Raw genomic sequence first — 27,268 nt, 5'->3', positions numbered from 1 at the left:
ACCGCCTGCCCTAGTGAGCGGGCGCGCGGCGCTCCCGGGCTTGGGACGGCCCCCTGCCCCAGGGTCGTGCCTTGGTACCGCTCTGCCCGCCCGGCGCTCGGGGGAGGGTGTGACCCGGGCCTTGCTCCCCCTCCTTGCCGTGCGCAGTGGTGGCTGCCACGCCGAGTTCCGGTTCCTGTGGCTGCGGCCGCGGGCGGGCGGGCGGTGAGGCTGGGCGAGAGTGCAGTTGGCGCCCGGGCTCGCAGCCCCCGCCTCGCCGCACCTCCAGCTTGCTGCCGCGCGGGGGCCTGCGCCGCCCCTGCCTCCCCTTCCGGGCCATGGTGCAACTCCAGGTCGCGTCCGTCCCCTGCCGCCGCTGACCTCGGTCCCCCACTCCATGGCCGCCTCGGCGCCGCCCCCACCGGACAAGCTGGAGGGAGGTGGCGGCCCCGCACCGCCCCCTGCGCCACCCAGCACCGGGAGGAAGCAGGGCAAGGCCGGTGAGAGCGCTGAGGGGGCCTGGGGTTGGCGAGGCCGAGAAGTCGGGGACCTCGGAGGGAGGGCTGGCGGGCGGGGGAGGTGGTGGTCTTCTGACTGAGGGCCCTGAAGGGAGGGGAGGCTCAGGTGAAAAGGATGGGTGGGTGAAGCCCTCCAGGGGTTGCGGTCAGGGGTTCACAGATTGCGGATCCTAGAGTTTGGGGCACCTGGAGTTCAGGAGCCACTTGGGAGTCTGAGGGTATCGAGATGGGGCGTCTCATTTGAAGGAGGAGGCAGCTGAGAGTGTAGCGTCCAGCTTATTTTTCAAAGTGTACCATTGTTCGTATCTGTGAAGTAAATAAACAAGAGTATAATGAAGTTAGAAGAGTTCCTTATATCATGGCTGCGAGAGAGGAGGTTGGGGAAACCTCAGGGAAACTTGTGTCTGCCTTTTACTACTTTTCCAGGTCTGCAAATGAAGAGCCCAGAAAAGAAGCGAAGGAAGTCAAATACTCAGGTGAATGGTGGTTGGTGGCGGGGGGGGGGGGGGTGATTCCTAGTAGTCCCTTTGGGTGCTCTGCTCTGCCCCTCCAATGTCTCTACTTTGCATAAGCCGCGGGGAGAAGAGAAAGTTGTCTTTCTTGTTCTGTTTCTGGTCCTTTCCTTCAACTTCATAACAGATTTTAGGGGTAGGGGTGGGGATGAGATGGTGTGACCAAAGGTCTTATCAGTCAGGATTAGAATCATTCTCTCCGCCGTTTGTGCTGTCGTTTCCCACATGATGATAACAGCTACCACTTACTGAACCTTTTCGAAGTGTCAGGGATTGTGCTAAAATGCTTTTAACAGTTTGGGGAGATGGGCATTGTCATTATTTTGCAGATGAGGAATCTGAGGCTTAAAAAAGTTAAATGCCTGCACCAGGGCCTTGAACTTACTTAGTGTCAGAGCTAGGATTCCAGCGTAGTTCTGCCTGTTTTCAAAACACAGTTACTGCACTATGCTGGTTCTGCTCTCCACTCTCAGTTTCTTTGTTGCATTCTAAGGTCCATCTTGATTTAAGGTCTGAGCTGGCCAGTACCAGCCTCCAAAAATGTGTATTGTGTTTCTGATGCTCTCTTGGTTTAGCTCTCCGTCTCCCTCCATGACCCTCTTTCCCTCCTCTTTTCCCCCAGGGCCCTGCATACTCACATCTGACGGAGTTTGCGCCACCCCCGACTCCCATGGTGGATCACCTGGTTGCATCCAACCCTTTTGAGGATGACTTCGGAGCCCCTAAGGTGGGGGGCGCAGCCCCTCCATTCCTGGGCAGTCCTGTCCCCTTTGGGGGCTTCCGTGTACAGGGGGGCATGGCAGGCCAGGTACCCCCAGGCTATGGCACTGGGGGTGGAGGAGGCCCCCAGCCTCTTCGTCGACAGCCCCCGCCTTTCCCTCCCAACCCCATGGGCCCTGCTTTCAATATGCCCCCACAGGGCCCTGGCTACCCTCCCCCAGGCAACATGAACTTTCCCAGTCAACCCTTCAACCAGCCTCTGGGTCAGAACTTTAGCCCGCCTGGTGGGCAGATGATGCCAGGCCCCGTGGGGGGATTTGGCCCCATGATCTCACCCACCATGGGACAGCCTCCCAGAGGGGAGCTGGGCCCCCCTTCTCTCCCCCAACGCTTTGCCCAGCCAGGGGCACCTTTTGGTCCTTCTCCTCTCCAGAGACCTGGTCAGGGCCTCCCCAGCTTGCCCCCCAACACAAGTCCCTTCCCTGGTCCGGACCCTGGCTTTCCTGGCCCTGGTGGTGAGGATGGGGGGAAGCCCTTAAATCCACCTGCTCCCACTGCTTTTCCCCAGGAGCCCCACTCAGGCTCCCCGGCTGCTGCTGTTAATGGAAATCAGCCCAGTTTTCCCCCAAACAGCAGTGGGCGGGGTGGGGGCACCCCAGATGCCAATAGCCTGGCACCCCCTGGCAAGACAAGTGCAGGCTCAGGGCCCCAGCCTCCCCCAGGCCTGGTGTATCCATGTGGTGCCTGTCGGAGTGAGGTGAACGACGACCAAGATGCCATTCTGTGTGAGGCTTCCTGCCAGAAGTGGTTCCACCGCGAGTGCACGGGCATGACTGAGAGCGCCTATGGGTTGCTGACCACTGAGGCCTCTGCTGTCTGGGCCTGCGATCTCTGCCTCAAGACCAAGGAGATCCAGTCTGTCTACATCCGCGAGGGCATGGGGCAGCTGGTGGCTGCTAACGATGGGTGATGCTGGCGAGGTGCCCAGGAAGTGCATACGTTCCTCCCTGCTCTTCCAGGGTGGTGGTTTTCCTGTCTGGCTCTTGGTCCTTGTTTCCACTGGCTTCCCATCCCCATGGGGCAGAAACACAATGTCTCCTGGGGCCAGAAAAGGAACTGAGATGGGCAGGCAGAAGAGCCTGGATTGCTCACTTTTCTGGAAACTTACGTGTTGAGATCTACAGAGGTCCAGGAAACCAAAGCCCTGCCAAGCAGAGCCATTTTTGGTGGCTATCTCTGGAGGCCTAGGGGTGTGGCTGCAAGAGAAAAGAGGCTGGAGGAAGATCTAAAGGGCAGGGGTGTCCCCTCTACAGATGATGGATACCCCCAACACCTGTGCCTAACGCTCCTATCTAGCCCCCCAGCCCCAGCCTTAGTTTTTGGAGTCCAATATTAAAGGTTTCTGGCCAGAGGAGTTGGGGGTCTCTTCCCATCTCTGCAGTAGCCCTTTCATGGGTGCTGGGAAACAGCTTTAGGGAATAAATGGCGATTTTCCCCTTTTCTTACCCTCCCCTTGCCTCCTCCAAGACCTACCCAACTACTCCCCCCTCAGAGAACCAAATAGCTTGAAGAAGCAGGAGAGTATGTGGCTATGGCAGTTTCTTGGTGATTTGGGGCTTCAAGACAGTAGGTAAGAGATGCTGTCAGGACATATCTTCCTCATACCAAAGTCACTGGTCCTTTCTCAGACTCTCTTGTGCTTTTTCCCTAATGACAATATTTTTGTTAAAAATTGGGATATGTGGTCTGACAGAGCAGAATATTTGATGTTTGGACTGTCCTGGAAGCCTGGACTCTGGCTATACACGCCCCCCCCATCTGTTGCACATTATTCGCAGCGCTGGTCTTCAACTTTTGGCGCCCTTACTTCCCTGCTTCCCTGGCTTGATTGAAGGAAAGCTTGTAGAGGCTCAGAGCCCTTATACCTCATTTTTTTTCTCCTGATGAAAGGATCCCTGTCTCAGCCTGTGGGTGGGGAGGTGGCAGGACCCTTATTGCCATGGTACTAAAATGCAGTCCAGAGCCTGGATGTTTTTTGTTTCTCTTTCCCTGCTATTCTTTATATCTTCTCTGGCATGGTGATCTAGCTGTTCTCATTCCTCTCAGCCAGGGTCCTGCACTAGGCTTTGCTTTTATTTTATTTTGTAAGCACTGCCTGCCAGAGATGGGCCAGCGGCCTGATCAGGAGTCCCTCACAGCTGCTGTCTCTTCTTTACAGCTCGTGCACACATTCCTCAGTGGGGTGGGGAAGGCAGGCTTGGGGTGTGGCCCTGAGAGGAGCTGGTGTTCCCCTGCCCCCACTTCTCCCGGGACCCTAGCGTGTGAAGAGAAGACAAAGGTATACTGCAGAACTCTTTTGCCTGCCCAGGTGTAGCATGCAGCCTCTGAGGCTGTGAGAAAGAAGGGAGCGGCCTCTGGGCCTCTCTCCTCCAGTGTTCCCTGCCGTGGAACAGCAGAGATGGCAGCCCCCCCCCCCCCCCACTGCTGAGCTTTGTGTTGTGTTTGTGGTTCTGTTTGCCCCTCTTTTATCGGTTGCTATTTTTGTGGTCTCCCCCATCTCTGCATTTGGTAAGATGGCTATTGCGGGGGGGTGGGGCGTGTCTGCTCAGTCCCTCTCCCTCTCAGTCCACTGCTTTTTGGAAAGAAGCGGGGGTGGCAGAGATGTGGTGGGGAAAGTTTTGTACGGTTGGGTTAATAAAATGACTTGGAAAATCCAGACCAGGACTCCTTGCTGCTGGGGTGTACAGGGCTGGAATGAGCCAGTCACTGCTGGTCAGGATGGTTGTGGGGTGAGGATATGTATCCCTCAGGGTCCCTGGAGGTGGGAATGGCAGAAAGACTCAGGATTCTGTGCTGACCCTGGTACAAGCCGCAGGGCCCAGGGAGGCCTCTTGGCTCCACCTCTCCCCCTGTGTCCCTGCTGCGAGAAACAAATTTCCTTTCTGAGCACGTTCCTGGGGCAGGCTTGGAGCCAAGCAGGAGTTTTGGCTCCAGGGCTTCAGGGAGACAACTGCCTTTAGAGCTTCTGGGGTTAGCGCCCGCGCTCCCACTCCCGAGTTGTTTGTGTTAGGGGTCGAGCGTAGCTCCAGGGGTGGGAGAAGGGGCTGCCTTGGTCTAGCAGATTTCATTTTTGGATGCTTTTCAGCCCCCCATCCCCCTCTAAAAAAAACAGCGGCATCCTTAATCCGCACCGGAGCAGGGTAAGGAGAGTGGCAGGAGGGCTGTTTCCAACCCATAATTTGCCACTCTCCCCTCCCCCATCCTGCAGCTGTCTCTGTCTGTCCTGGAACCAACCTAGCCCCTTGTCCTGGAGATGTCACCCCTTGCCTTTCAGTTTTGGGTCTTCCCTCCAGAAATTGTTTAGACACTGGGAAAGGAGGGAAGGTGACCCAGGATTCAGTTTGCTGTAAGTCTAGTGTCCCGCCGGGAGGTAAACCCAGGTTTAGGGGCTCTGCAGGTACCCCCTCCCCTCCCCTGGCTCTCAAGTTTAGCTGTTATTGGCCAAAAGGTTCCGCCCCCTCAGGGAACTTGACTTTCCATTGGCCAGTCCCCAGTCACATGACCTTCCTTTCTCGGGGCTGTAAAGCTGTAGAGCCAGCAACAAGTTCAGCTGAAGACTGAAGCAAGAGCTGGGTCAGGTAATGCCCTAGCGGGGAAGGGGCCATAGAGATCCGTAGGAGACGAAGGATGGAGGAGAGGAAGGGCAGAACTCTGAGGGGTTGGGCTCCACCGAGGATCTGCAGAGCTGTTTGTTACTTCTGGGCCGGCGGAAGGGGGATCATGGGCGGCCGTTTCCAAAACAGAAACTTGCTCTGGGTCCCCCAGACAAGTCCTAGGTCCTTTGCATTAGAGGTTTGGGGGAACAACTCTTAGAGGGGTTGAAATTAGCTGGATGAGACTTCCCAGCTTTGTACAGAGAGGGAGAGCTCCCCCTTTAGCTGCCTTTTAGAAATAGCACAAGTCCCTGACAGTCCTTACAGGACGTTTTTGTTGAATCCTGCCTGAATGAAAAGAGAGAGTAGTGAGGAGGGGGTGGAGGTGGGTTTTCTTGCAAGAGGTTGATGAGAAGAAAGAGATCTGAAAATAGCAGGGAAGGGTGGAGATTAAACAGCAGAAGGAACTTCCTAATAAGGCGGTGAGATGCTGGCTTGGGAGAACTGGGAGATCTTTTGGAATGCGGGGTGAACCCAACCAAGAGAGAGATACCAACCAGGGTTTGGAACAGACTGTCTTCTGTTCGGGTCTCAGAAGTGTTTGTCTTGTTGACCCAAATACCGTTGCTGGTTTCCATGGAAACAGTGTGTCTGACATCACCCTGGTTGCCATGGTGCCTGGTTCTGGAGGACCTGAGCAGGCTGTACACAGCCAGGGATAAACAGGGACTTCAGATCAAGCTGCTGCTACTTCCTTCCTGCCACCACCTGTTAAGAGTCACACGCAGCAACTGGGGATGGGGAGATGATGACAGAATGGCGGGGTTGGGGCCTGAGACCAGAAGGCAGCACAGTGATGGTTCTGTGGATGCCTGTAGAAGCCAGCCAGGGGTGTCCTGATGGACGTGGTGTGGGGAAGTCACTGCAGCCATTCTCCTGTCTCCTTGGGGGATGGGTGCATGTGTCTGGGAGGCATGGGTATTGGGGGATGCTGTGAGGGGTCCTTCATCTGTCCTGGGCTTGGATCTTGATTGGCAAGGGCCACAGGAGGTTTTTAGGGCACCATGTAGGACTCACACTAGCTCAAACAGAAGGGGAAGTTGTGGTGGTTTCCCAAGGTAGAACTGCCACACTTCTACCCCAGCCTCACTTCCTTTTCCCAGGGTTTTCTTTCAGAGTCCTTTTCCACTTGCCACCTTTCTAGTCCGTCAACAAGCGGTCATGTAGTCTCCTCTAAGGGATCACAGTCCAAGATTCGAGGGGGTCAGCTCCTCTATCCCTCCACCTTTATGCCAGGTCCCAATTGCCAGCCTGGGGGAATAGTCTAGGCCATGGATGGAGGGGTAGGTCCCTCTCTTCTTATCCTGCCTTGTGTCAGGCTTTGGAAGCTGGAGTAACTTCCCATGCCCACCCGGCCAAGTCAGAGCAGATTAACAGGGGTTAGGACCACAACCCTGATTTTTGTCCATGCTTTGCAAACTGTAAAGTGCTTTATACATGATAGCTGCCATAAATCCCTTTTGCCAGTCACCTTCAAGTTCCCTAAGATGAAATTCTGGAGTTTACTAAGAAGGGAAACAACTTAGAATGGAGAGTGAGAGTGACAAAGAGATTTACTAAAGGTACATTCAGGTGGATCTAAGCTATGTCAGTTGTTCTCAACCCTGGCTGCACATGAGAATCATTTGGGAGATTAAAAAAAAATCCTTGCCTGAGCCTGACCCTTGAACACAGTTGTATCAGAATCTTAGGTGATTCCATCGTGCAGCCAGTGTACAAGACCCCTGAACTAGACCACAGAAAGGACTTTTGGTGGGTGATGGGTGGGTGGCTTGGGGGTGAAGGAGGCCATTGAGTCTTCTTTTCTAGGCCCTGGGGAAGAAGGTGGATTATGGGGGAGGCTGGGGAGGTGAAGGGAGGGCTGGGTTGTTCCTCACTCTTTTTAGCTGTTCATCGTTGGCAAGTCAAGTCAGCCAATTTTCTGGCCTTCATTTCCCTTCATTTTCCCTGACTATAACATGAGAGAGTTGGCCTGGATTTTTCCCAAAGCCCCTCCAGCCCTATGCTTCTCTGACCTTTCAAGGTCAGTTCCGTTTCCCAGTTTACCAAGGGCTCTTTCGGTCCCTGGCAGAGGCAGGCTTCACTGTGGCTGTTGGTACTTTCTGATTTGAAAGGCAAATACTGCCCAGAAGAGCTGAGGTGTTGGGGTCAGAAGACTGGAACCAGGCTGGTTGTGGAAGTGGCTGCCCAACCCTTAAAGCTTGGAACCCGGTCGAGGCTGCTGTCTCCATCCTGCCTCCCCTGAAGGGAGCTGGGGTCCTTAAGAAAGACTTTCTCTGCAGGTGGCAGCCTCAGTAGCCTTGGGGACCTCAGCAACTATGGCCTCCTGCCCAGACTCGGACAATAGCTGGGTGCTTGCCGGCTCAGAGGTAGGAAAAGCAGGCCTGGGAGCCACATGGAATGGGGGTTCCTGCAGGGCTGGGCTGTTTGCTGGGTCTGTCCCCTTCCTTGGTCTTGGTGATCGTGTGCGTCTCCTCCTGCTGGCTGTGAGAGGAACACTAGTGGCAGGGAGAAGGCCATCAGGCCCCAGGAGTCAAGTGTTGGGACTTGGACCATGCCTTCAAAGAAGGAAATTGCTGGGGTAAGCTGTGAGAAGCAGGGAAGATATTCTGGTGGGGAGACCAGCATGAGCAAAGGTTCTGAGGCAACAATGGGAGAGTGTTGGGGGAGACCAAGGAGGTTTGTTGAAGGAGGTGGAGACATGGGTCAGACGGTGTTGAAGTGAGGTTGGGCCAGAGCCTGGGAACCTCCAGAAGAAGCCTGAAGGGCCTGGCTCAGGCATTCGGGCCTCCTCTTTGATGGGAAATCGTGGAAGGGCTCTGAGTTGGAGGGAGTCAGGACCATCACTGCCTTGGGCAGAGGGTGCAGCCACTGTGTGGGCTGGGCAGGAAATGGGAGAGAGCATTTTGAAGGTCCTGCAGTCCAGGTTGTAGTTGGTGGAGTGGGATCCCAGTAGACCGCTGTGCCCTGAAGCCACTGAGAAGGGGGCCAGCAGGATTGGGGGGCTGAGTGTCTGGAGAAGGTTTATCAAGGGCTTGGTATGTTCGTACCGCAGGGAGGGAGGAAGGTGAGGAGCTTGAGTTAAAGGCGTCGGGTTTGAGTGGCCTTGAGGAGACCAGTTGGGGGTGAGGGAGCTGCCCTCAGGATGATGCTGGAGCAGGACCCATGGACTAGGGCTGGCCGGCAGAGGGGACGGACACAGTGCTCCCAGCCAGAGCCCTGGCCCCCTGTTGAGGTGCCTTTGCTGACAGCTGGGGGACCTTGGGCCAGTCGTTTCACCTCTCTGTCCTCCCCTGTAAAAGGGGAGCTGTGATTCTTGCCTGGTAGGAGGGGCCATGAGAAAAAAGTGACTTGAAAATTGTAAAGAAGCATACTAAGGTCAAGAATTATTCTTGGAAGGATAGCGGGAGCCATGGATGGGATGAGTGGGCGGTGGCCTGTCAAGGGGGCGTAGGCGGAGAAAGGAGAGGCCGTGGCTGGACGGCCGGGCCGAGAGCACCTTTGGGAGACTGGCTGTGGCTGGGGTGAGTCAGGTTTCTGTCACCTCCTGGGAGAGGAGGGTGTGGGGAAAGGCCAGAAAAGCTTGGAAGATGTAACTAGAGTGGGTGGCCCGTTGTGAGGGCAACTGTGGGGAGGCCTGCGGAGGTCAGGACCATGATCCTTAGGCATCCAGGGGACTTTGTTCTCTTGCCATCCTCCCACCTTCCAACTAATAACTGAGTTGGTCACTTGTGGGGAGGGAGACCCAGGCTCTAGCCGGCTTATCTGGGGAAGTGGGGGGCACCAGGTTTGTACAGTGGTCCACCGCCTTGCTCCAGCGGTGCGTCTTCATTTAACAGAAACTTGGCCTCTGAAAGTTCTCAGAGCAGCAAGTGAGGTTAGGGAATGGCCGAACACTGCGTCGAGCTGCGATGCTGCAGTGCCAGCTGACCCCTGCCCCCTCCCCACTTTGGAGCAGCCCACTACTGAGTGTATTATATTTTTGTGAGATGTGGGTTGAGGTCCCTGAGCAGTGCGGCTGGTCCCAGGCACCCCAGTAGAGCACCCCTTTGTTTCGTCCTGCTGTCCTTCCTCTGGAGCAGCCCTCTGCTTGTGCCCCTCCCCGCAGAACCTGCCTGTGGAGACCCTGGGCCCTGAATCCAGGATGGACCCAGAATCTGAGAGAGCTCCCCAGGCCCCTTGGAGCCCCTCCAAGGCAGCTGCTGAGGAATTAGCAGGGACCTTGGATGGAGAAGGTAACAGGGCCCTACTGAGGGTGGGGTGCAGCCACCTCTCCTCCAAGTTCTGGTGTTTCCCAGTTTCCTCAGGGAGAGGGAGGCTGGTTGGTCTTATTTCTGGCATTAATCTCAATTTAAAACCTTCCCTCATTCCACCCTGGCTTTCTCCTGCCCCTTCCAACCTGGTTGGGGCCTGTGGGAGCCAGAGGGCCATGTAGCACATTCCGTTGGGGGGTAGTGGTGTTTCTCCTTAGCCTTTTCTCCTGCCACAGAGACCCTGTTCCAGAGTGAGAGCTCCCAGTCCAGGCCCATTCTGCCAGAGGAGACTGAGGTCAAGGTGAGGACCTTCACTGCGGGAAGCGTAGGAAATGGGGAGGGCTGGGAGCTGCTCACGGCTGTGTCTGCATCAGGGTGTCCTGGAAGGTGATGATCGTGGAATGGAGTCCCCTGGCTCAGGAGACACAGAAGCCCAGGGAGACTTGGAGGAGACCCCCGAGGCGGTAGGCCTGGGACAGGACACACAGGACCTGGAGGATCAGAGTCCCCCCAGCAGCCTGCCCTCATCCCCCCAAACAGGTGAGAGTTCTCCTTGTCTCCCCCTGTCACTATCCTTCTAGAAGGTATGGGAGTGGGAGTAGATATCGCTACTGAGCACAGCTCTGGGCCAGGCCCTAGGACTTAGCAGCTTGGTGCCCTCCTTAAATTGTATCAGTGAAACCTCACCACCACCCCTGGGGACACTGAGGCTCAGGTTAAGTCACACAGCCGGTAAGGGGCAGGGCCTAGGTCTGGTCGACTCTTTTGTCTCTGCTGTGGGGCCTCCTCTTTTCTTTCCTCTAGATGCAACTCTCATTCCCTGGGTCCCTTCCGTGTGTCAGCTCTGGGGAAGGAGGTTGGCTTCATGGCCTATGTAAGAGGTGGACTAGACTGAGCCAAGATGCAAGTCAGACCTATGAGGGGTGCAAAAAAGGAGGGGGAGGGTGGTCAGTCACGGGACAGGTCGAGGGGAAGGGAGAGGCAGGGACAGCTGGGGAAAGGGGCACACTGGAGGTGTCATTTGAGTGGAGCCTTGAGCAGAGTAGGATTTTAGTCGGTAGGGTAGGAGGAAGAGAACATTCCAGGCCAAGGCTGCAGCATCAACAAAGGGATGGGGCCCCCTGTCCTGTGCTGAGGAGGCTGTTTCCAACGCTGGTGGCAGAGGAGTGTATGAGTCCATCTCTGTTGAGGGGTGACAGGGTGGAGGGGGAGGCCGGGGGCTGGGGCCATTTTTAGGGGGGCAACTGACAAAGCCGAGGAAGACCTGAACTAAGGCAGATACAAGGCGAGTGACGCTGAGATGTTTAGGTGTCGAATTGTCTGCGTGTGGGGTGAAGAGGGAGGGCTGAGGTTGGCTAGGTGGGAGCAGTGGCGTCTTGCCCTGCAGTGGGGGAACACCAGAAGAGAACCAGTTTGGAGGACAATGTGTTGAGTGTTTGGTCCCCAAGGACACCCAGGTGGGAGTGGCCAGGAGGCAGTCAGACAGACGTCCATGCCTGGAGCTCCAGGGAGGCCAGGTTGGGAGTTAGTGACGAGGGACTCATCTGCTCTGCCAGGAAGCCAGCGGGGTGGGTGAGATAGCAGGTGACTGTGTGTACGGTGAGAAGAGCAGAAAAGCAGAAATGGTGCCAGGGGGACCTCTGCCTCTAGGACCAGGAAGAGCCAGGGACTGAGCGGAGGCACTGGGAAGGAGTGGCCAGGGTTCGGGCAGAACCCAGAGCCGGGAAGGTTCTCCACGTGAGGCACGTGTGGGAGGAAGGAGTGCACTTTTAGGGTGAAAGCTGCTCTTGTAGTTTGCAGATTGAAAGGACTGGTCTCCCCCCAGATGTAGAGAACAAACGTATGGACACCAAGGGGGCAAAGTGGGGTGGTGGGGTGGTGGTGGGATGAACTGGGAGATTGGGATTGACATATATACACTAATATGTGTAAAATAGATAACTAATAAGAACCTGCTGTATAAAAAATAAAGAAAATAAAATTCAGAAATTCAAAAAAAAAAAAGAAAGGACTGGTCTTCCGTCTCCAGACTAGGCGGGGGTGGTCACTGATGCCCTGGCAGACGTGGGCAGGGTCTCCACATGCCCTCTCTGTGGTCAGGGCTGGGGGCCTCTCGTGTTTTCTTCTGTTTCCCGTCTCTCTGTATGTCCCATCGCTTCCGTTGCTTTACTGCCCTGTCCCCATCCCTTCCTCCAGCTTGGATCAGGGAGGAGGCCCACTGCTCCAGCAGTGAGGACGACACCGACATGGACGTGGAGGGTCTGCGGAGACGGCGGGGCCGGGAGCCCAGCACTCCTCAGCCTGCGGCCCCACTGGGTGTGGAGGACCAGGCCGGGGGTGAGGGTGCGGGCAGGGAGCTGGGCATCTCCCTCAACATGTGTCTCCTTGGGGCCCTGGTTCTGCTGGGCCTGGGGATCCTCCTCTTCTCCGGTAAGTGGTCCCTCTCCTGATGAGGCCTTAAGCCTCCACTCTGGCCCCTTCTGCCCTCCTGCTGCACTTTCACTCCATTCCACCCCCTCCTCTGAGGGCCTGACCAGACTCCTCTGTCTCCATTTCAGGTGGTCCCTCAGAGGCTGAAAGTGGTGAGTGAGGACGGGCCCTGACTGGTTCGTGTCTGTCCCCTTACAGCCCTGAGGGAGGATGATGGGGGCAGTTCTCTGGGTCAGGAGTAGGAATGCTGGGGGCTGTACATTTTTTGCTCAGTTATAGGTCTTGTCAGCTATTCAGGGTGACCCTTGACCCTTTACCTCGCTGGACTCTCAGCCATAGGGTGGGTCCAGGGCAGGAGGGTGACTGTGTGTGTTGGGGGGGGGGGGGTGGGAGGGGAGGAGGGGGCTCTGTGTGCCTTGGGGCCAGTTTCAGGATTTCACTTTCCCACAGGGCCCATGGAGGAAGCGGACCTGCAGGTCTTCCCAGATACTGGCTCAGATACTGAGATGCTGGAGGCTGAGGGGGATGGGCAGGCATGTGTGACACTCTCCATTGGTGTGAGGGGCCTGGTGGGGGAGATTCAGGGCTGCGGGGGTGACTGGCTCCTTTGCCCTTAGCATGGGCTAAAGCAGCAGCTGCAGACCTCAGCGCCCCCTGACAGTGTTCCCAGCCTGCAGAACATGGCCCTTCTGCTGGACAAGCTGGCCAAGGAGAACCAGGATATCCGGCTGCTGCAGGCCCAGCTGCAGGTGGGCACAAGCAGGGGTGGTGGACTACACACCCTCCCTAGGCCAGGTGTCTGTCTGTCCTAGTGTCCTCCCCCAAAAGAAGTTTCCTGTGTTCACCCACACACCTTGATCCCCTCCCTTTCCCACTATAGTGAAGTCATCTTCTCAGTTCTCTGTTCATGTCCTGCATGCTAAGGGTTAGGCCAGGACTGGCATACCTGCTTCACGTGGCGTGCCACCTCTGCTTGATTGGCATGGTCCACCTGGAGCATTGTGTGGAGAAGCATTTGAAGAACATGCCAAAGCTCAATGGGAAAGAAGTGCTGGGATCAATTAGTAATGTCTGCTCTGGGTATAGGAGGTGGAAATTGGGCAACGAGTGTGGGAGGTGGAAATTGGGCAACGACAGCCACATCTTGGCTATCTTTTGGTGAATCGGAGAAGTGTGTGCTTAAAAAGGACATAGAAGCTGAGGCCTATGATGGAATTTGGGGATCCCAGGGTCTGGTGAAGGGTGCAGATGGGGCAGGGGATGAGAACCAAATCCTCTGAGTTTCCCAGGCCATAAAGTCTATGATGGAATGGAATTAGGGTAGAAGGCACTGGGGCCGTCCTTGACTCCTCCTGTGCTCTCCATCCCTCCTCCCGTTCCAGGCCCAGAAGGAAGAGCTTCAGAGCCTGATGCATCAGCCCAAAGGGCTGGAAGAGGAGAATGCCCGGCTCCGAGGAGCCCTACAGCAGGGCGAGGCCTCCCAGCGGGCCCTGGAGTTAGAGCTGCAGCAGCTGCGGGCCCAGCTCCAGGGCCTGGAGGCTGACTGTGTCCGGAGCACAGATGGGGTGTGTCTCTATGGGGGCAGAGGCCTGCGGGCTGGCAAGGTCACCAAGGAGCAAGGCCCAAGGGGGCAGGTGCCAAGCCCTGGCTTCCTGGAGCAGAAGAAACAGCTAGAGGCTGAGGCCCAGGCATTAAGGCAAGAGTTGGAGAGGCAGCGGCGGCTGCTGGGGTCTGTGCAGCGGGACCTGGAGCAGAGCTTGAGGGATGCGGGCCGAGGGGACCCAGCCCATGCTGGCCTGGCTGAGGTGGGTCACAGGCTGGCCAAGAAGCTGCGGGGCCTGGAGAACTGGGGCCAGCACCCTGGGGTCCCTGCCAATGCCTCAGAGGCCTGGCATCAGGAGCCTCACTTCCAGAGTTCCAGGGAATGGAGCGGAAAGGAAAAGTGGTGGGATGGGCAGAGGGACCGGAAGACTGACCACTGGAAACATAAGAAGGAGGAATCTGGCCGGGAAAAGAAGAAGAGCTGGGAGGGTGAAGAGGACAGGGAGCTGGCGGGGAGGTGGAAGGAAGGCAAGCCATGGGTGGAGGAGTGGGCCAGCAAGAAGGATGGCAAGCGACGGGGTTCTAAGGAGCCCCCCAGGAAAAGTGGGAGCCCCCACTCCTCCAGAGAAAGGCAGAAACACCCTCGGTGGAAGGAGGGGGCTAAAGACAGGCATGACCCCCTGCCACTCTGGGCAGAGCTGTTGAGGCACAAGTACCAGGCACCCCAGGGCTGCTCGGGTGTGCACGAGTGTGCCCGCCAGGAGGGCCTGGCCTTCTTTGGCATGGAGCTGGCCCCTGTGCGGCAACAGGAGCTGGCCTCTCTGTTGAGGACGTACCTGGCGCGGCTGCCCTGGGCCGGGCAACTGACCAAGGAGCTACCCCTTTCTCCTGCTTACTTTGGTGAGGACGGTATCTTCCGCCACGACCGCCTCCGCTTCCGGGACTTTGTAGATGCCTTGGAGGACAGCCTGGAGGAGGTGGCAGTGAGACAGACAGGTGATGACGATGAGGTGGATGACTTTGAGGACTTCATCTTCAGCCACTTCTTTGGAGACAAAGCATTGAAGAAGAGGTGGGCAAGCTCTTTGTGGGGGAGTTGGGTGGGTGGGACAGAGCAGGAGGCAGGAGGTGTGTGTAGGGGGTGTGAAGGAGCCAGGGCTCTGAGCTGGGGCAGGGTGGCGGCGTGTTCTTCAGTTTGAGGTTTTATCTCTGCTTTTAGGTCTCCCCTCCCCCCTAGCCAGTACTTTTCCTGTCTTCCCTTGGGGTCAGGAAGCTGCCTGTGCTTACCCCAGAGTGGTCCTGGGGAGTCCCCTTTTGGGCTGGGGGGATTTTTCCTCCCGAGTTACCCTGTACTGCCCATACCTGCAAGAGAGGTTGCTTCCCACCTTCCTGCCTGCCCAGCTGGGGCCTTCATCCTGGGAGACCAGGTCTGGCCACACTCCCCTCCCCGCCGTATGATTGATGGTGACTTCCTGTGTTGCCTGTCTTAAGAGGAACAGGGTCCCGTCTCCTCAGGGAGCGCCTTTTCATCATGTGGATGTGGCGTTGTTGTCTAAAGGCCTCTTACTGCCCCCCCCCCCACCCATGCCTCTCCACAGGTCTGGGAAGAAGGACAAACACTGGCGGAATCCCAGAGTTGTGGGACCCAGGGAGGAACACAGCCACCAGCGCCAGGGCTGAGGCCCCGTGCTGTCTGTCCCCTGGGAACCGTTAAACTGCCACCTCCCTTGGCTTGTTTGGTGTCCTTGGATATCCTTCACTGAGGAGAGCGGAAATCACCCAGCCCCACACTGAAACCACTTTTGCTAGAAAAAGGTCTTAGCTGGACCTGCCTTGCTATCTATGCAAATGTATGCAAATGCTCAGGGCCCTGGGCCGTGACCCTTGCAGCCTGATTGTGTCACGCCAGTGTGAAGGGGGGAGGGGAGAGAAGCCTGTTTTTTGGGGGGTGGGGTGGAGGTAGGGGGGATGGGGGCAATTCTAATTCTGAAGCCAGAGAACTTTCCTCCTCTGTGTGTGTGTGTGTGTGTGTGTGTGTGTGTGTGTGTGTGTCTGGGGGGGGTAGTGGGCCCCTTGGCTGCACACACTGACCCAGGCCCCCTAGGATTTGACTGGCCTGGCTGGCTGGGGGCCCAGCATGAGGGCTTCTCCTGGCGTTTTGTTAGATTTGGAAGGAGCTGTCCCCAGGGGGGTAAAACCCCCTTTTAAGCCTTGCTGCTCACCTCCCCATGTGAACTGTAGACTCAGATCCCAATAAAATGCTGTTGGAGCTGTGACATTGGGTGGAGGCTCTGTCACTTGGGGCTGGTTCTAAGCACAAGGGACATCCACACCCACTGCCTTGTAGGCACTGGTGCTCACCTTCTCCCATATACTCCTCTCCCAGTCACCTCACCCTCGCAGCAAACCTCAGGCCCTCTGGGCTGAAGCTCCCCATTTTGCTCACAGCTGCCTTGGCTGCACCCCTGGGAGATGTAGAAATATGGGAATGGGTTTTGGAGTCTGAGCCTTGGGCTCAAATCCAGTTTGAGTGATTTTGGGCAAGTTAATCCCTGGGAGCCTTGGGTTTCTAATCCTCAAAAAAGGAGACTGAGGGGCTGGAGAAGAGATTAAATAAAGCAGTGTAAACCAAATACCTGTCTTGTATTTGGCACTCAAAAGTGATTTCACTCCCTTCAGGGTGTGGAGGAGGGAGGAGAAGGGGACCCCTGACCCACCCCTGCACCTCCCCCAGGATTGGGGAGGTGAGGGAACCACTAGATGGTGCCTCGGCTCCACATTTGCTCCAGACATCACCTCCCTCACTACTTAGTACCCCAAATCTTGGACCCACCCCCACCCCACTGACTTGGGCTGGCTCTCTGGCTAGCTCTCCCAGGAAGACCCAGATTTCCCTGGGCTTCTCTTTAGGAAGTCTTTCCTGACTGGGATTCTTGATTGGCCTGGAAAGCACCTTGGGAGTGTAGGGGACAGAATGATGGTGTGACTTCAGGCCAGGTCAGAGGAGTGTGTTAGTAAAGCTGAGGGGGCCTGCCCAGAAGGGGGCTGTAATTGAAAGCAAGTGCTTCTGTAACACTACGACTGATGGGCCGCTCACTGTTAAAGGGCTTTAAGTGTATTAGCTCATTTAATTCAGCTGTGGGGTGGGGCGGGGCAGGCTGGGCATGGAACCAGGTCCACTCATTCAGCAAACATTTACAGTCTATTGTGTACCAGAGGCAGTGAGGCACTGAGAATACAGAGGCGTGTTAAGGAGTTTCTAGTCCAGTGGAGCCTGCTTTCTGCAGCATGAAGGACTGCAGTTAGACCTAAGGAAGAACTTCCTCCAAGGCAGAGGGTCAGTGAAAGAGGGCTTTAGGAAAGGAGGCTTCTATTTCTGGAGTGAGGGTCAGGAGGAGGAAGTACAGGTTGGCCCGGGGCCAGGGTCTGTATTTGGCATCCTGGCTTTGTGGAACATTGGCCACATGAGGAGGCCTATTTTACTCGGTTCACATTGCTCACCTTCTGCAGGTGCTTAAAATTTATGCTGCCTGGATTCAGGCTAGGCCTTAGACAGTATTCCGTGTCCTGGGAGGGGGGCTGTGCTTAGGGGAGGGGACACAGAATGGCCCCCTGGGTTCCCAGAGGGTGTGGGCTGCTTGGGGCTTCTCAGTTTCATTTCTAGGGCCCATTTCCTTCATTTGCATAACGAACTCTCAGAGACGCTAGGAAGTTCCCCCAAGCCCCCTCCTCTTTCTTAGCCAAGAACTCAGGAAGTAGATATGCTGAGCTGGAGATTTCTGACACTGCTGAATCGGGAAGAAACAGCCATGAGCCCAAGGGGTATGTTGGGGAGGGACCGGGACACCAGGGACACTGGCCATTCTCGTTACCCTGTCTCGGTGATCCTCATGCCCATCACAGGCCATGAGGCCACCCTCTCCGTCACACCCACGCACCCACAGCAACACTGGTAAAGCGGGGGGACCCCAAGTCCCAGATCATAGGAGGCTCTCTGGTGATAGGCCCAGCATGTGGAGATGAGCCAAGGGAGGCTGGAGCTGGGGGACAGCACTCCCTCCTTCCCACATGGCCGGGGGACAGCTCCTGGCCATGCAGGGGCGGGGAGAGCCTGTGTGTAGACCCCCTGGACTCTGCCACATGGCCCAGCTTGGCCTCCAGGGCCTGGGCTGGGCCCTTCCAATGTAAGCACTTGGTATTTTAAGCACTCGGCTCTTCTGCCCTTTCCTCTGGGAACTTCCCCAGCTAAGAGCTCAGCTCTGGGGTGCCTTTGGGGAATCACTGGAGTTGCGGCCCAGTGGGTCCTCTGGGGTCTTGCCCTCTCAAATGGAAAAATTCTGCTTCCTTTGGCCAGTTCCCCAAACTTATTTCCCTGCTGTCCCCCAACCTGCTGTTCCTCCCTCCCATCCCTGCCCTTCATTCTTCAGCCTCACCCCCTTTCCCATTGCCCTCAGCTCAGCCTTCTCTCACCACTGCCCCCTCCAGCCCTTACCTCCTCCAGGATCTTCTCCATCTCTTCCTGCCTCCCCAGGTCCTCCAGGCCCCAGCTTTTCCCTCCTGCCTTTCACTCCCACCCATCCTGGTGAATGGGGGCATGGGGGTGGCGGCTAGAGCACGATGCTGGTCACCTTCAGGCCTGCACCATGCCATAGGCTCCTTGAGGGTCAGAGGCATGTGTTCCTTTTGAGAACCACCCCCAGCCCCCTCTGCCGGGCCCAAGGACATGCTGGATTGGCGGGCTCTTGCCATGGGAACCTCCCAGGGCCACCCTGGTGTGGGGACGTCTCCTCCTCCCATCTTGTTCTGGGTCACAGACGTTCCCGGTCCCTTCACACTTCACATGCTCACAGAGGGTCTAGAAGGGACACCGCAGGGTGCGGGTATGGGGCTGTTGCCCTGAACCCAGACAACATCCGGTCCCTCCTCTCCGCTTTCACCACTCAGCCGTCTGAACCACAGAAGCTCCTTATTACTGATTCTTGGTGAGTTGTCTGAGTTCCCTATACCTCCTCTGTGCGCCTTCCCTTAAGGTTGCTGCCCGTCTCTCTGGTAGCCCTTGGCTTCCGGAATAGACCCTGCCCATATAGAACCAAAGCAGGCCCCTTCCCCGCTCACCCGTTCTTTATCCTGGGCCAGGTCTGTTCTAACTAGCTAGACCTGTGGCCCGGGCAAGCTTTCAATCAGGAAACTGTCTCTGGTCTCCATCACTGCGCACCTATGGGCCTCCTCGCTTTAGGGCTAGGCTTTCTCATCACTGAAGTGAGACTGTGGATCCCCCTTCGTGGGTTGTGATGTTGGAGTGGGTCACCCAAAGACAAAGGAGAAGACTTTTAAACTGTAGAGTACTGTCAAAAAAGTTTTATTTTTATCTTACTTAACCTCTAAGGGGAAGCCGAGGCCTCTGTGAACTACTGATGTGGGAGCAGAGGGTGTTGGTTCCCAAACCACGTAGTAGGAGCTGGCGGGGAAAAGATGCCAACTAGCATTCAAGACCCAACACTGTGCTAGGTGCCCGGGGGGACCACAATCCTTGCTCCTGAGGCTAATTGGATGAGTTTAACACCGAGCAGAGTTTTAAAAGTACTCTCTTAATGGTGCCAGGGAGGTGGAGAGGAAGGAGGGGGTGGCCTTTGAGCTGAACCTTGAAGATAATAGGATAGGTGATGGGGAGGGGATTTCAGACGGTGGAACAGCCCAGTGGGCAGACGGTGTTAAGTTCATGTTCCTGTAAGGAAGCAAGTTCTGCCACAGGCCTGCCTGCAAGTCTAAGGGGGAGCTTTACCATAGCAAATGGGGAGGGGTGCCACTGAAGGCACTGAGGGGCAGGGGGCACGAAAAGGGAGATACACATGGGTGCAGGGCAGCAGGCAGCCGGAAGGGTGGAATGGAGAGATGTGAAATTGGAGGTAGTTGGGAGGTGTCAGCCAGCAAAGCAGCTCAGGAGGGAGATCACACAGGCCTGATTTAGAGCTGTGAATTAGAATGGACTGGCCTTGGATGGGACAAGGACAAGGGAGAGGGAGGAGTCAAGGACACCCTGAGCTTCCCAGCCTCATGACAGGTGGATGACTGAATCCTCATGCAATATCAGGAAAGGAGGAGGAAAGGCTGAAGCTGGTTTTGTAGGCGAGGGGATGGGGGTGAGGTGGAGGTGGGGTGTGTGGGCAGGGTGGGGACGGGGAAGCTGCTGGGCTTGATTGTACAGGATGTGGAATAGGGATAGAGCCAGCCTCCTGGCAGGTCTTCCCTCTGCTCCATCAAGTTGCACGTCCCCACCTCGCAGTCCTTGTGTCTCTCCTACCCCCCACCCCACGCCCACGTTCCTTTCCAGGGCAGGGGCCCTTTGGAGAAATTCTTACCAGTCTGTACACTTACCTTTACTGGAACTGATGGGAGACACCCAGCAGAGGGGAGTGACTCGTCCACTGAGGTCATCACTGAGACCCTTTTCAAAGTCAAAGTGACAGGTCATTGGGTGGGGCAGGACGGGCAGAAACCTGAAGCCATGCACCGTGCAGAGGGAAGTGTTAGACGGGCCCCTTTGGAAGCTCAGTCACTCATGGGCCAAACAGATCCGCCAGAAATGCTTGCTCATCTGGAATGTGGCCTGGGCCCTCGTGGAGGCAGTTTTGTAGGGAGGGCCCAGTGCAGGAACCGTGGCAGGAGGCCTGCAGAAAAACAGGACACCCCTCTCATCTCCCAGGGCTGGGAACTTTCAGAGCCTTTTCTCTACCTTTTATCTCACGGAGTAGACCTTAAAGAAGGGAAGGCCATGAATCTCTCTCTTTTATACAGATGAAGAACTGAGAGAGAGAGAGGAGGTGACTTGCCTCAGGTCCTATCATAGCTGGACAGTGACAGTGGAGGAAGACTGGCCCCCGGGCAGCCCTTAGGACACCAGTGGGCATTTGAAGTGTCTGGAACTGCTGCTTGCCACACCCCCTTCCCCAGAGCTGACCCAGGGGTTGGAAACAATATCTGAGCTCCCATCTGTGGGTCTCTTTAACCAACTCCTCCTCCCTGGGCCTGTGTGTTCCCTTCTTCAGCTACTTGGGGCACCTGGCCCTGGAGGCATTTCCTCTCTGATCACCAGCTGCCACCTGATTGGCCCCAGCTTGTGGGTAGAAGGCCAGCCCTGGAAGGTCCTGTCATGGGCATCAGTCCTACCTCTTTTGTTGTTCAGAGGCGGAAACTGAGGCCCCGAGAGGGAAGTGACTTGTCCAAGGTCACAAAGCTTGCTAGGGACAGAGTGGAGACCAGAGCCCAGGGCTGCTGACCCCTGACTAAGAGTCCCCTGTTCTTCCTGCCTCCGCTCCTCTCTCTGGCTCTTCGTGCTTGGCACTTAGGCTCTGAGGTGAGGTCTGGAGGAGCGGCTTGCTCCAAGGCAGGTCTTCCTCTGCGTCCCCATGAGCACTGACTTCACTCATGGCTCCTTCTGCAGAGATGCCTGGTGGTGGCCACAGGGGGGCAGCAGTGGGAGGGACAGGAAGGTGGCCCTGCGGTGGACTGGGCTGAGAGGGAGAGAGGGACCTCTGAGAGCAGCCCTGGAACCCGAGTAACTGAGTGTGGGGTTATGAGGTCTCAGGCTTGAGGATACCCATAAAGGGCCCTTCTAGCCTCAGGAGTGAATCCAGGCTCCCCAACTCTCTGCCTAAGAGCCCCCATTCATTCACTCATTTATTTATTTGTCAATCACTTATGGAGCACTTATACTCTGTGCCTGGCCCTGGGCTGGTACCACTTGATATTCTTTCCAGCAACCTGGTGGGTGTTGAGTTCAGTGTTGTGGGGAGAAACATGGGAAGGAGTGGCCACTGCCTGCTGAGGCCAGGCCTGCAGGTCCAGGGGGCTGCCCTGGCTGGGAAAATGCTGGCTTTGGAGCCACACAGACCTGGCTCCACCACTTCTAGCTCCTGACTCTGAGGCACGTGTCTCAATATCCTTTGGAAAATAAACATCAACGTTTATCACTAAGATTGTTAAATAACAGTCCCAATGGGGAAAGGTGGGGGCGGAGGGATAAATTTGGAGTTTGGGATTAACCACTATATATAAAATGGATAACCAACAAGGACCTACTGTATAGCACAGGGAACTCTACTCAATATTGTGTAATAACCTTATGGGAAAAGAATCTGAAAGAGAATGGATATATGTATATGTATAACTGAATCACTTTGCCGTACACCTGAAACTAACAGAACATTGTAAGTCAACTATACTCCAATATAAAATAAAAATCAAAAAAAATAAACATCAACCTTTATCACTGACCATTAAATAAGGTAGATGAAATCAATAAATCACTCTTTTTTTGTTTTTTGGCTGCCCCACGCAGCTTGCAGGATCTCAGTTCCCTGACCAGGGGTTGAACCCAGGTCACGGCAGTGAAAGCCCAGAATCTAACCTCTAGGCAATCAGGGAACTCCCCTAAATCACTCTTTCATAGTAGTTGAAGTGGTGTTTGTTCCCCAGCTACAAGGTTGCATTCACCACAAAATAATCTAATGGAAAAACAAAACTATGTCTCAAAATCATGAATCTTTGTTTAAAGAAAAATCTCTGTTCTCTCACTGTATTCAAGATTTAGATGTAGCCACCATCCTTGGGTACGCTAGTTAAATTTTTGGAGCTTATTTCTTTTGAAAATTGGAGGATCCTTGCTTTGCCTACATCATCATCATCGTCATCATCATTATTATTATAGCATGTATGAGAATTTTATTCTTTTGTAAGGCGGAATAATAATCCATTATAAATATGTATCACATTTAGTTTACTCATTCATCTGTTGATGGACATTTGAATTGTTTTCATCTTTTGACTATTGTGACTAGTGCTGCTATGAATGAGAGTTTTATATCTGTTTGAGACTTACGTGCAAATCTGTTGGATATATACCCAGAAGTGGAATTGCTCATCAAATGGTCATTCTATGTTTCATTTATTTTTTGCATAGCACTTTGCCTACATTATGGACGTGATAAAACAGGAGTATGAAGTTAAAAGTATTTACCGACTATAGTAGATGCTCTTTGAATGCTAGAGGCATGTTTTTCTCTCTATATATATATTTAATAATTTCTTTTTTTAATCAATTTATTATTATTTTTTTAAAATATATTTATTTATTTTTGGTTGCATTGGGTCTTCGTTGTTGTGCGCAAGCTTTCTCTAGTTGTGGCGAGCGGGGGCTACTCTCCGTTGTGGTGCGCGGGCTTCTCATTGCATGGCTTCTCTTGTTACAGAGCATGGGCTCTAGGTGCGCGGGCTTCAGTAGTTGTGGCACATGGGCTAAGTAGTTGTGGCTCACGGGCTCAGTAGTTGTGGCTCACAGGCTCTAGAGTGCAGGCTCAGTAGTTGTGGAGTGCTGGCTTAGTTGCTCCGCGGCATGTGGGATCTTCCCAGACCAGGGCTTGAACCTATGTCCCCTGAGCTGGCAGGCGGATTCTTAGCCACTGCGCCACCAGGGAAGCCCCTGTTTTTCTATATATTAATTTACAGATTGCTCAGATTTTATCTTGGCTGTACAATATTCATTGAATTGTGCCTCAGTTTCCTTAGCCATAAAAATGAAGGCAAAATCTCTACCTTACAGTGATGGAAATAATTTGTAGACCAAGGACTGAACAGGAGAATCCAACTTTCCATTGGTCTGCTGGAGGGGTCACACTGTCTGGTGGGAGGTTGGTTGCTCCCCTGGCATCCCCTTGAGCAAGCAGCCTCTCACCTCCAGGGACATCTTCTGCCTGATGCATTTCTTAAAGCTAGAGAACGGGACAAAGTGAGAGCTGACCATACCTTATATTTTCTCTGGCTTCATCCTCACTGGGTACTTAAAGAATTTGGAGGAGGGGGTTCATGAGAGGAGTGGGACCCTAAGTGTCAGATTCTTCAGTTGTTTGTTTGGAAGTTGTTTTGCCCCTTCTCTTTGGTGTGGGATCCCAGGGTTGGGGGCAATGTACAGCAATCTATTTGGTGAATGCCTGGGCAAATCTCTTAGTTATAATGAGCTTCGGTTGCCTCATTTTTAAGTAGGGATGGTATTGTTTATGTCATATGATTGAGAAAAGGTCTGGCACATAGTAAAGGCTCAATAAATATTAACTATTAGCTATCTGAGGGGAGAGAAGTGAGTAAATTGACAGTTACGATGTAGTGTAAATTGCTATGTAGGGGTGAGCATAGGGTATATCAATCAGGAGCATAGAAAACAGGCATCTACGTCAGATGGGATGGGAGGTCAGGGAAGGCTCACTGAAGGAGGGAAGACAAGCTAAGTGTTAAAGTACAAGTCGGAGTTTGTTTCACGGCAAAAAGATGGGAAGGGTGTTTCAGGCAGAGGGAACACCATCTATGAGGATGCATAGAGCCATTTCCAGTTTATACCAGAGCATCCTGCAAGTGGTAATTTATATCAATTTTCCCTCTCCAATTCTGGGATGAAGGCTCTCATGCCCCATTTTTTTTTTTTTTTTTTGGCCATGCCGAGCAGTATGTGGGATCTTAGTTCCTAGACAAGGGCTCGAACCTGCACGCCCTGCATTGGAAAGGCGGAGTCTTAACCGCTGGACCGCCAGGGAAGTCCCTCTCATGCTCCCCTTTTTTTAAAAAAATAAATTTATTTGTTTATTTTTGGCTGCGTTGGGTCTTCGTTGCTGCGTGTGGGCTTTCTCTAGTTGTGGCGAGCGGGGGCTACTCTTCGTTGCAGTGCACAGGCTTCTCATCTTGGTGGCTTCTCTTGTGGCGGAGCACGCACTGTAGGCGCGCGGGCTTCAGTAGTTGCAGCATGTGGGCTCAGTAGTTGTGGCTCGCAGGCTCTAGAGTGCAGGCTCAGTAGTTGTGGCGCATGGGCTTAGTTGCTCCGCGGCATGTGGGATCTTCCCAGACCAGGGCTCGAACCCATGTCCCCTGCATTGGCAGGCAGATTCTTAACCATTGCGCCACCAGGGAAGTCCCTCATGCTCCCTTTTTAAGCTGTCTTGAAATTGCCTGTCTCCCATGAGAATAAATGCTGAGAGTAGGCTCTGTCTGGTTTACTGTTGCATCTCTAGCAGTACCTGGCACGTTTTAGACATTTAAATACATGTTGAATGAATGAATGAATGGACTTCTCTCCATCAGCTTCTCATAGACTCAGACTCCCCCTCTTTTCTTTCCCTGTTGTACTACTTCCTCACAACCCCACCACATTCTGTCCTTCATCTGCCAGGCTCCATTGCCCCTGAAGCAGTGATCGTCAAACACATGAGGACTGATTCACAAGTCACATTTGCACTGATCACGCCAGCAGAGGGGAATGCTTGGGTCAGTTGGACAACGACCATGGGAAGATAAACTGGAACCAGAGCATGGAGCTGAAGCAAGAGTAATTGGTGGTGTTGCTGAGCCAGGATGGCGTCTGGTTCCACTGTGGGACAGGCTTGCCCTGGAGGGGCAGACCTTGGTACCTCCTGCTCAGGGTTCCCTCTGCCTGGGCAGGGTTGGAGGGGCACTGACAAGCCCAGCTCATCCCTCTTTTAGGCTCTGCAGAGCTGTATGAGCTGCTCCCCTGCAGGCTCATCCTGTCTCTGGGTGTGTTAATACAGTGAGCAGGCTTCCTTCAAACAGGGCTTCCTTCTAAGCTGTCTTCTGGGTCAGTGAGGCAAACCTCTCTTTAAATGGTCTGCCCCTTTAGTGAGGGGTGACTCTCAGAGGTAACTGTATTCCTGAGTTCTGGGGGTACTTCTCTGTTTTCGGGGGCCAGCACTGGCTTCCTCAAGTGTCATCTTCTGGAACCCTCATCGGGCAGCAATGTCCGGCATCTCTGGCTTCCAATCTCAGTCCCCAAGAAATCTGGTTGCTCCCTTCCTGGGTGGTCTCCGCTCCTGTCAGACACTCCTGCTCCTTCCCCCTTTCCTGCCTCACCCTCTGCAGCAGCCTGGCCTTTAGACCAGCCTGTTCTACCCTAAAAATAGTGCCTCACATTTGTGCAGTCCTGTACAGATCAGGAAAGCTTTCCACATATATTCTCTTATTTGATTTTCCCTTTGGTTGTGGAAGGAAGGAGGAGCAGATGTTATATAGCATATGAAGAGTTTCATGGGCCCTAGGAGGGAAGCACTCCTCTGGGGAGTGCTTGAGCAAGTGACCTTGGAGGGTAGGGTGGATGGGTGTGTGAATTTGCAGGTTGAATGGTTTCTGGTGATGACAGGGCCCAGGGTGTGTCCATGGGAGCTGGTGTCTGAGGAGGAGAGGAAGAAAAAGCCTTTGGACATCTGAGGTCAAGGCTTTGAGCTGTCAGGGTGTTGGATGGGCTGACCACTCGGATAGTGAAATCACTGAGAATGACGATGGGAACCGGGTGGAAAAGAAGACAAGGCGCCAGTGGCTGAATCTCAGTACATGAGAACGACCATCAGGATTGGTGGTTGTCAACACTGAAGAGGGGAAAAGGGTAGCTCAGCCAGGTGGTATGAGTCTTAGAGAAGCCAGAGTTTTCCAAGAAGCAGAGGAAGAATGGTCTGGAAGCTGAAATGGGGCGGGAGGGAGACGACAGATACCAAGTTTCTGTATGCTGAGGTCTGAGGGCTGGGGGAGAATAAGAGGCCTCCCATGGGAGGGTAATAGGGGACAGTGAGGTTCAGTTGAGGCAGGGAGCAGGAGAGAGCTACTGAGAAGAGGCTGGGGTGTGGGTGATGTTTTCTGATCACTGGGAATTCCAGGGGGCTTTATTCTAGGAGGGGTGTGGGGAAGGGGTGGGGTGTAGTTTGGTCAGGTGAGGGAAGAGACTCTGGGAGTTCTGACTTCTTAGTGATGACTCAGGGAAGAAGGAGTGTGAGTGCAGTTAATCCTTTTTAGTCTCTGCTGGCAGAGGTGGGATTGGTGTTTTCAGTGGAGTCCCAAATAAAGGCTTGTTGAAGGTGAGCCGGGAAATCTGATCCTGTGTTGGAGTATAAACTTTGAAATCACACAATGCTCAGAATAAATAACTCCATATTTGGATGACACTTGAAAACATACAAAGCATTTTTATTGTACTTTATCATTTTTCCCCTCATTTCCTTCTTATTGTAACCCTGTGAGGTGGCTACATTCCTGTGAAGTGTCAGAGCCGGGATTACAACTCCATGCTGCCTTCTAAGTGCATGGATATGTACAGAGTGCTTTCAGAGTTGCTTACAAGAAAAAAGACCTTCCCGAAGTCCATTCTTTGTGCACCTGACCATTGACCATTCTACTTTCCTTAGCTTCTCCTGTGCCATCTTTTCAATATTCAGAGAATTAATGGTTTTTTCCAAAGAAAACCTCACTTATCTTGATATGATAGCTTGTAAAATGGAGGCAGTCATGGGTTGCAGGCTCTGTTTTGACAAGCTCAGAGAGATACAGGGCAGCGAGTCATAGCTAAAGATGACTCCACTTACTTAACTGGGACTAGCTGTCAGCTGCTGTGGGCAGAAGTGGGAATTCAGGGAAGGGGCAGATCACCACCACTTATTTTTGCCCCTTGAACTCCTGGCTGACAGCCGGACTCCAGATAAAACTAGGTAATCTCAACAAACAAACAAACAACCAAAAAACAAAAACCAAAAAAAAAAAAAACCCAACTAGGTAATCTC

General features: G+C 54.2%; 1 protein-coding gene across 3 annotated transcripts; it reads left to right on the top strand.

Annotated features, from left to right (window-relative positions):
- The first annotated feature begins 36 nt into the window (after positions 1–36).
- Positions 37–15,605, top strand: PBXIP1 (PBX homeobox interacting protein 1). 3 transcript variants are annotated; one of them, XM_060090641.1, is made up of 13 exons: positions 37–479; positions 924–973; positions 1,632–1,736; positions 7,725–7,811; positions 9,551–9,677; positions 9,932–9,996; positions 10,070–10,235; positions 11,892–12,125; positions 12,254–12,277; positions 12,576–12,658; positions 12,743–12,874; positions 13,508–14,739; positions 15,266–15,605. In XM_060090641.1, exons 1-13 carry the CDS (start codon positions 377–379, stop codon positions 15,345–15,347), a joined length of 2,490 nt encoding a protein of 829 aa, XP_059946624.1. In that variant the 5' UTR covers positions 37–376; the 3' UTR covers positions 15,348–15,605. The 3 variants fall into 3 exon arrangements, with proteins under 3 accessions (XP_059946624.1, XP_059946623.1, XP_059946625.1); XM_060090640.1 differs by lacking the exons at positions 37–479; positions 924–973; positions 1,632–1,736 and adding an exon at positions 2,700–4,067; XM_060090642.1 differs by lacking the exons at positions 37–479; positions 924–973; positions 1,632–1,736 and adding an exon at positions 5,287–5,367.
- The last annotated feature ends 11,663 nt before the right edge of the window (positions 15,606–27,268 follow it).

This window comes from Mesoplodon densirostris, chromosome 2 (genome assembly GCF_025265405.1).
Source record: "Mesoplodon densirostris isolate mMesDen1 chromosome 2, mMesDen1 primary haplotype, whole genome shotgun sequence".
NCBI classification, from domain to species: Eukaryota; Metazoa; Chordata; class Mammalia; order Artiodactyla; family Ziphiidae; genus Mesoplodon; species Mesoplodon densirostris.
The sequence above is the reverse complement of the archived record's forward strand: the minus strand, read 5'-3'. Positions and strand labels throughout refer to the sequence as shown.

Coding starts and splice junctions, on each gene's coding strand:
- PBXIP1 (XM_060090640.1), top strand. CDS start 3,729: ATGGTACTAAAATGCAGTCCAGAGCCTGGATGTTTTTTGTTTCTCTTT. Junction 12,126..12,253: donor GGGGATCCTCCTCTTCTCCG/GTAAGTGGTCCC, acceptor TCTCCATTTCAG/GTGGTCCCTCAGAGGCTGAA. Junction 12,875..13,507: donor TGCTGCAGGCCCAGCTGCAG/GTGGGCACAAGC, acceptor CTCCCGTTCCAG/GCCCAGAAGGAAGAGCTTCA.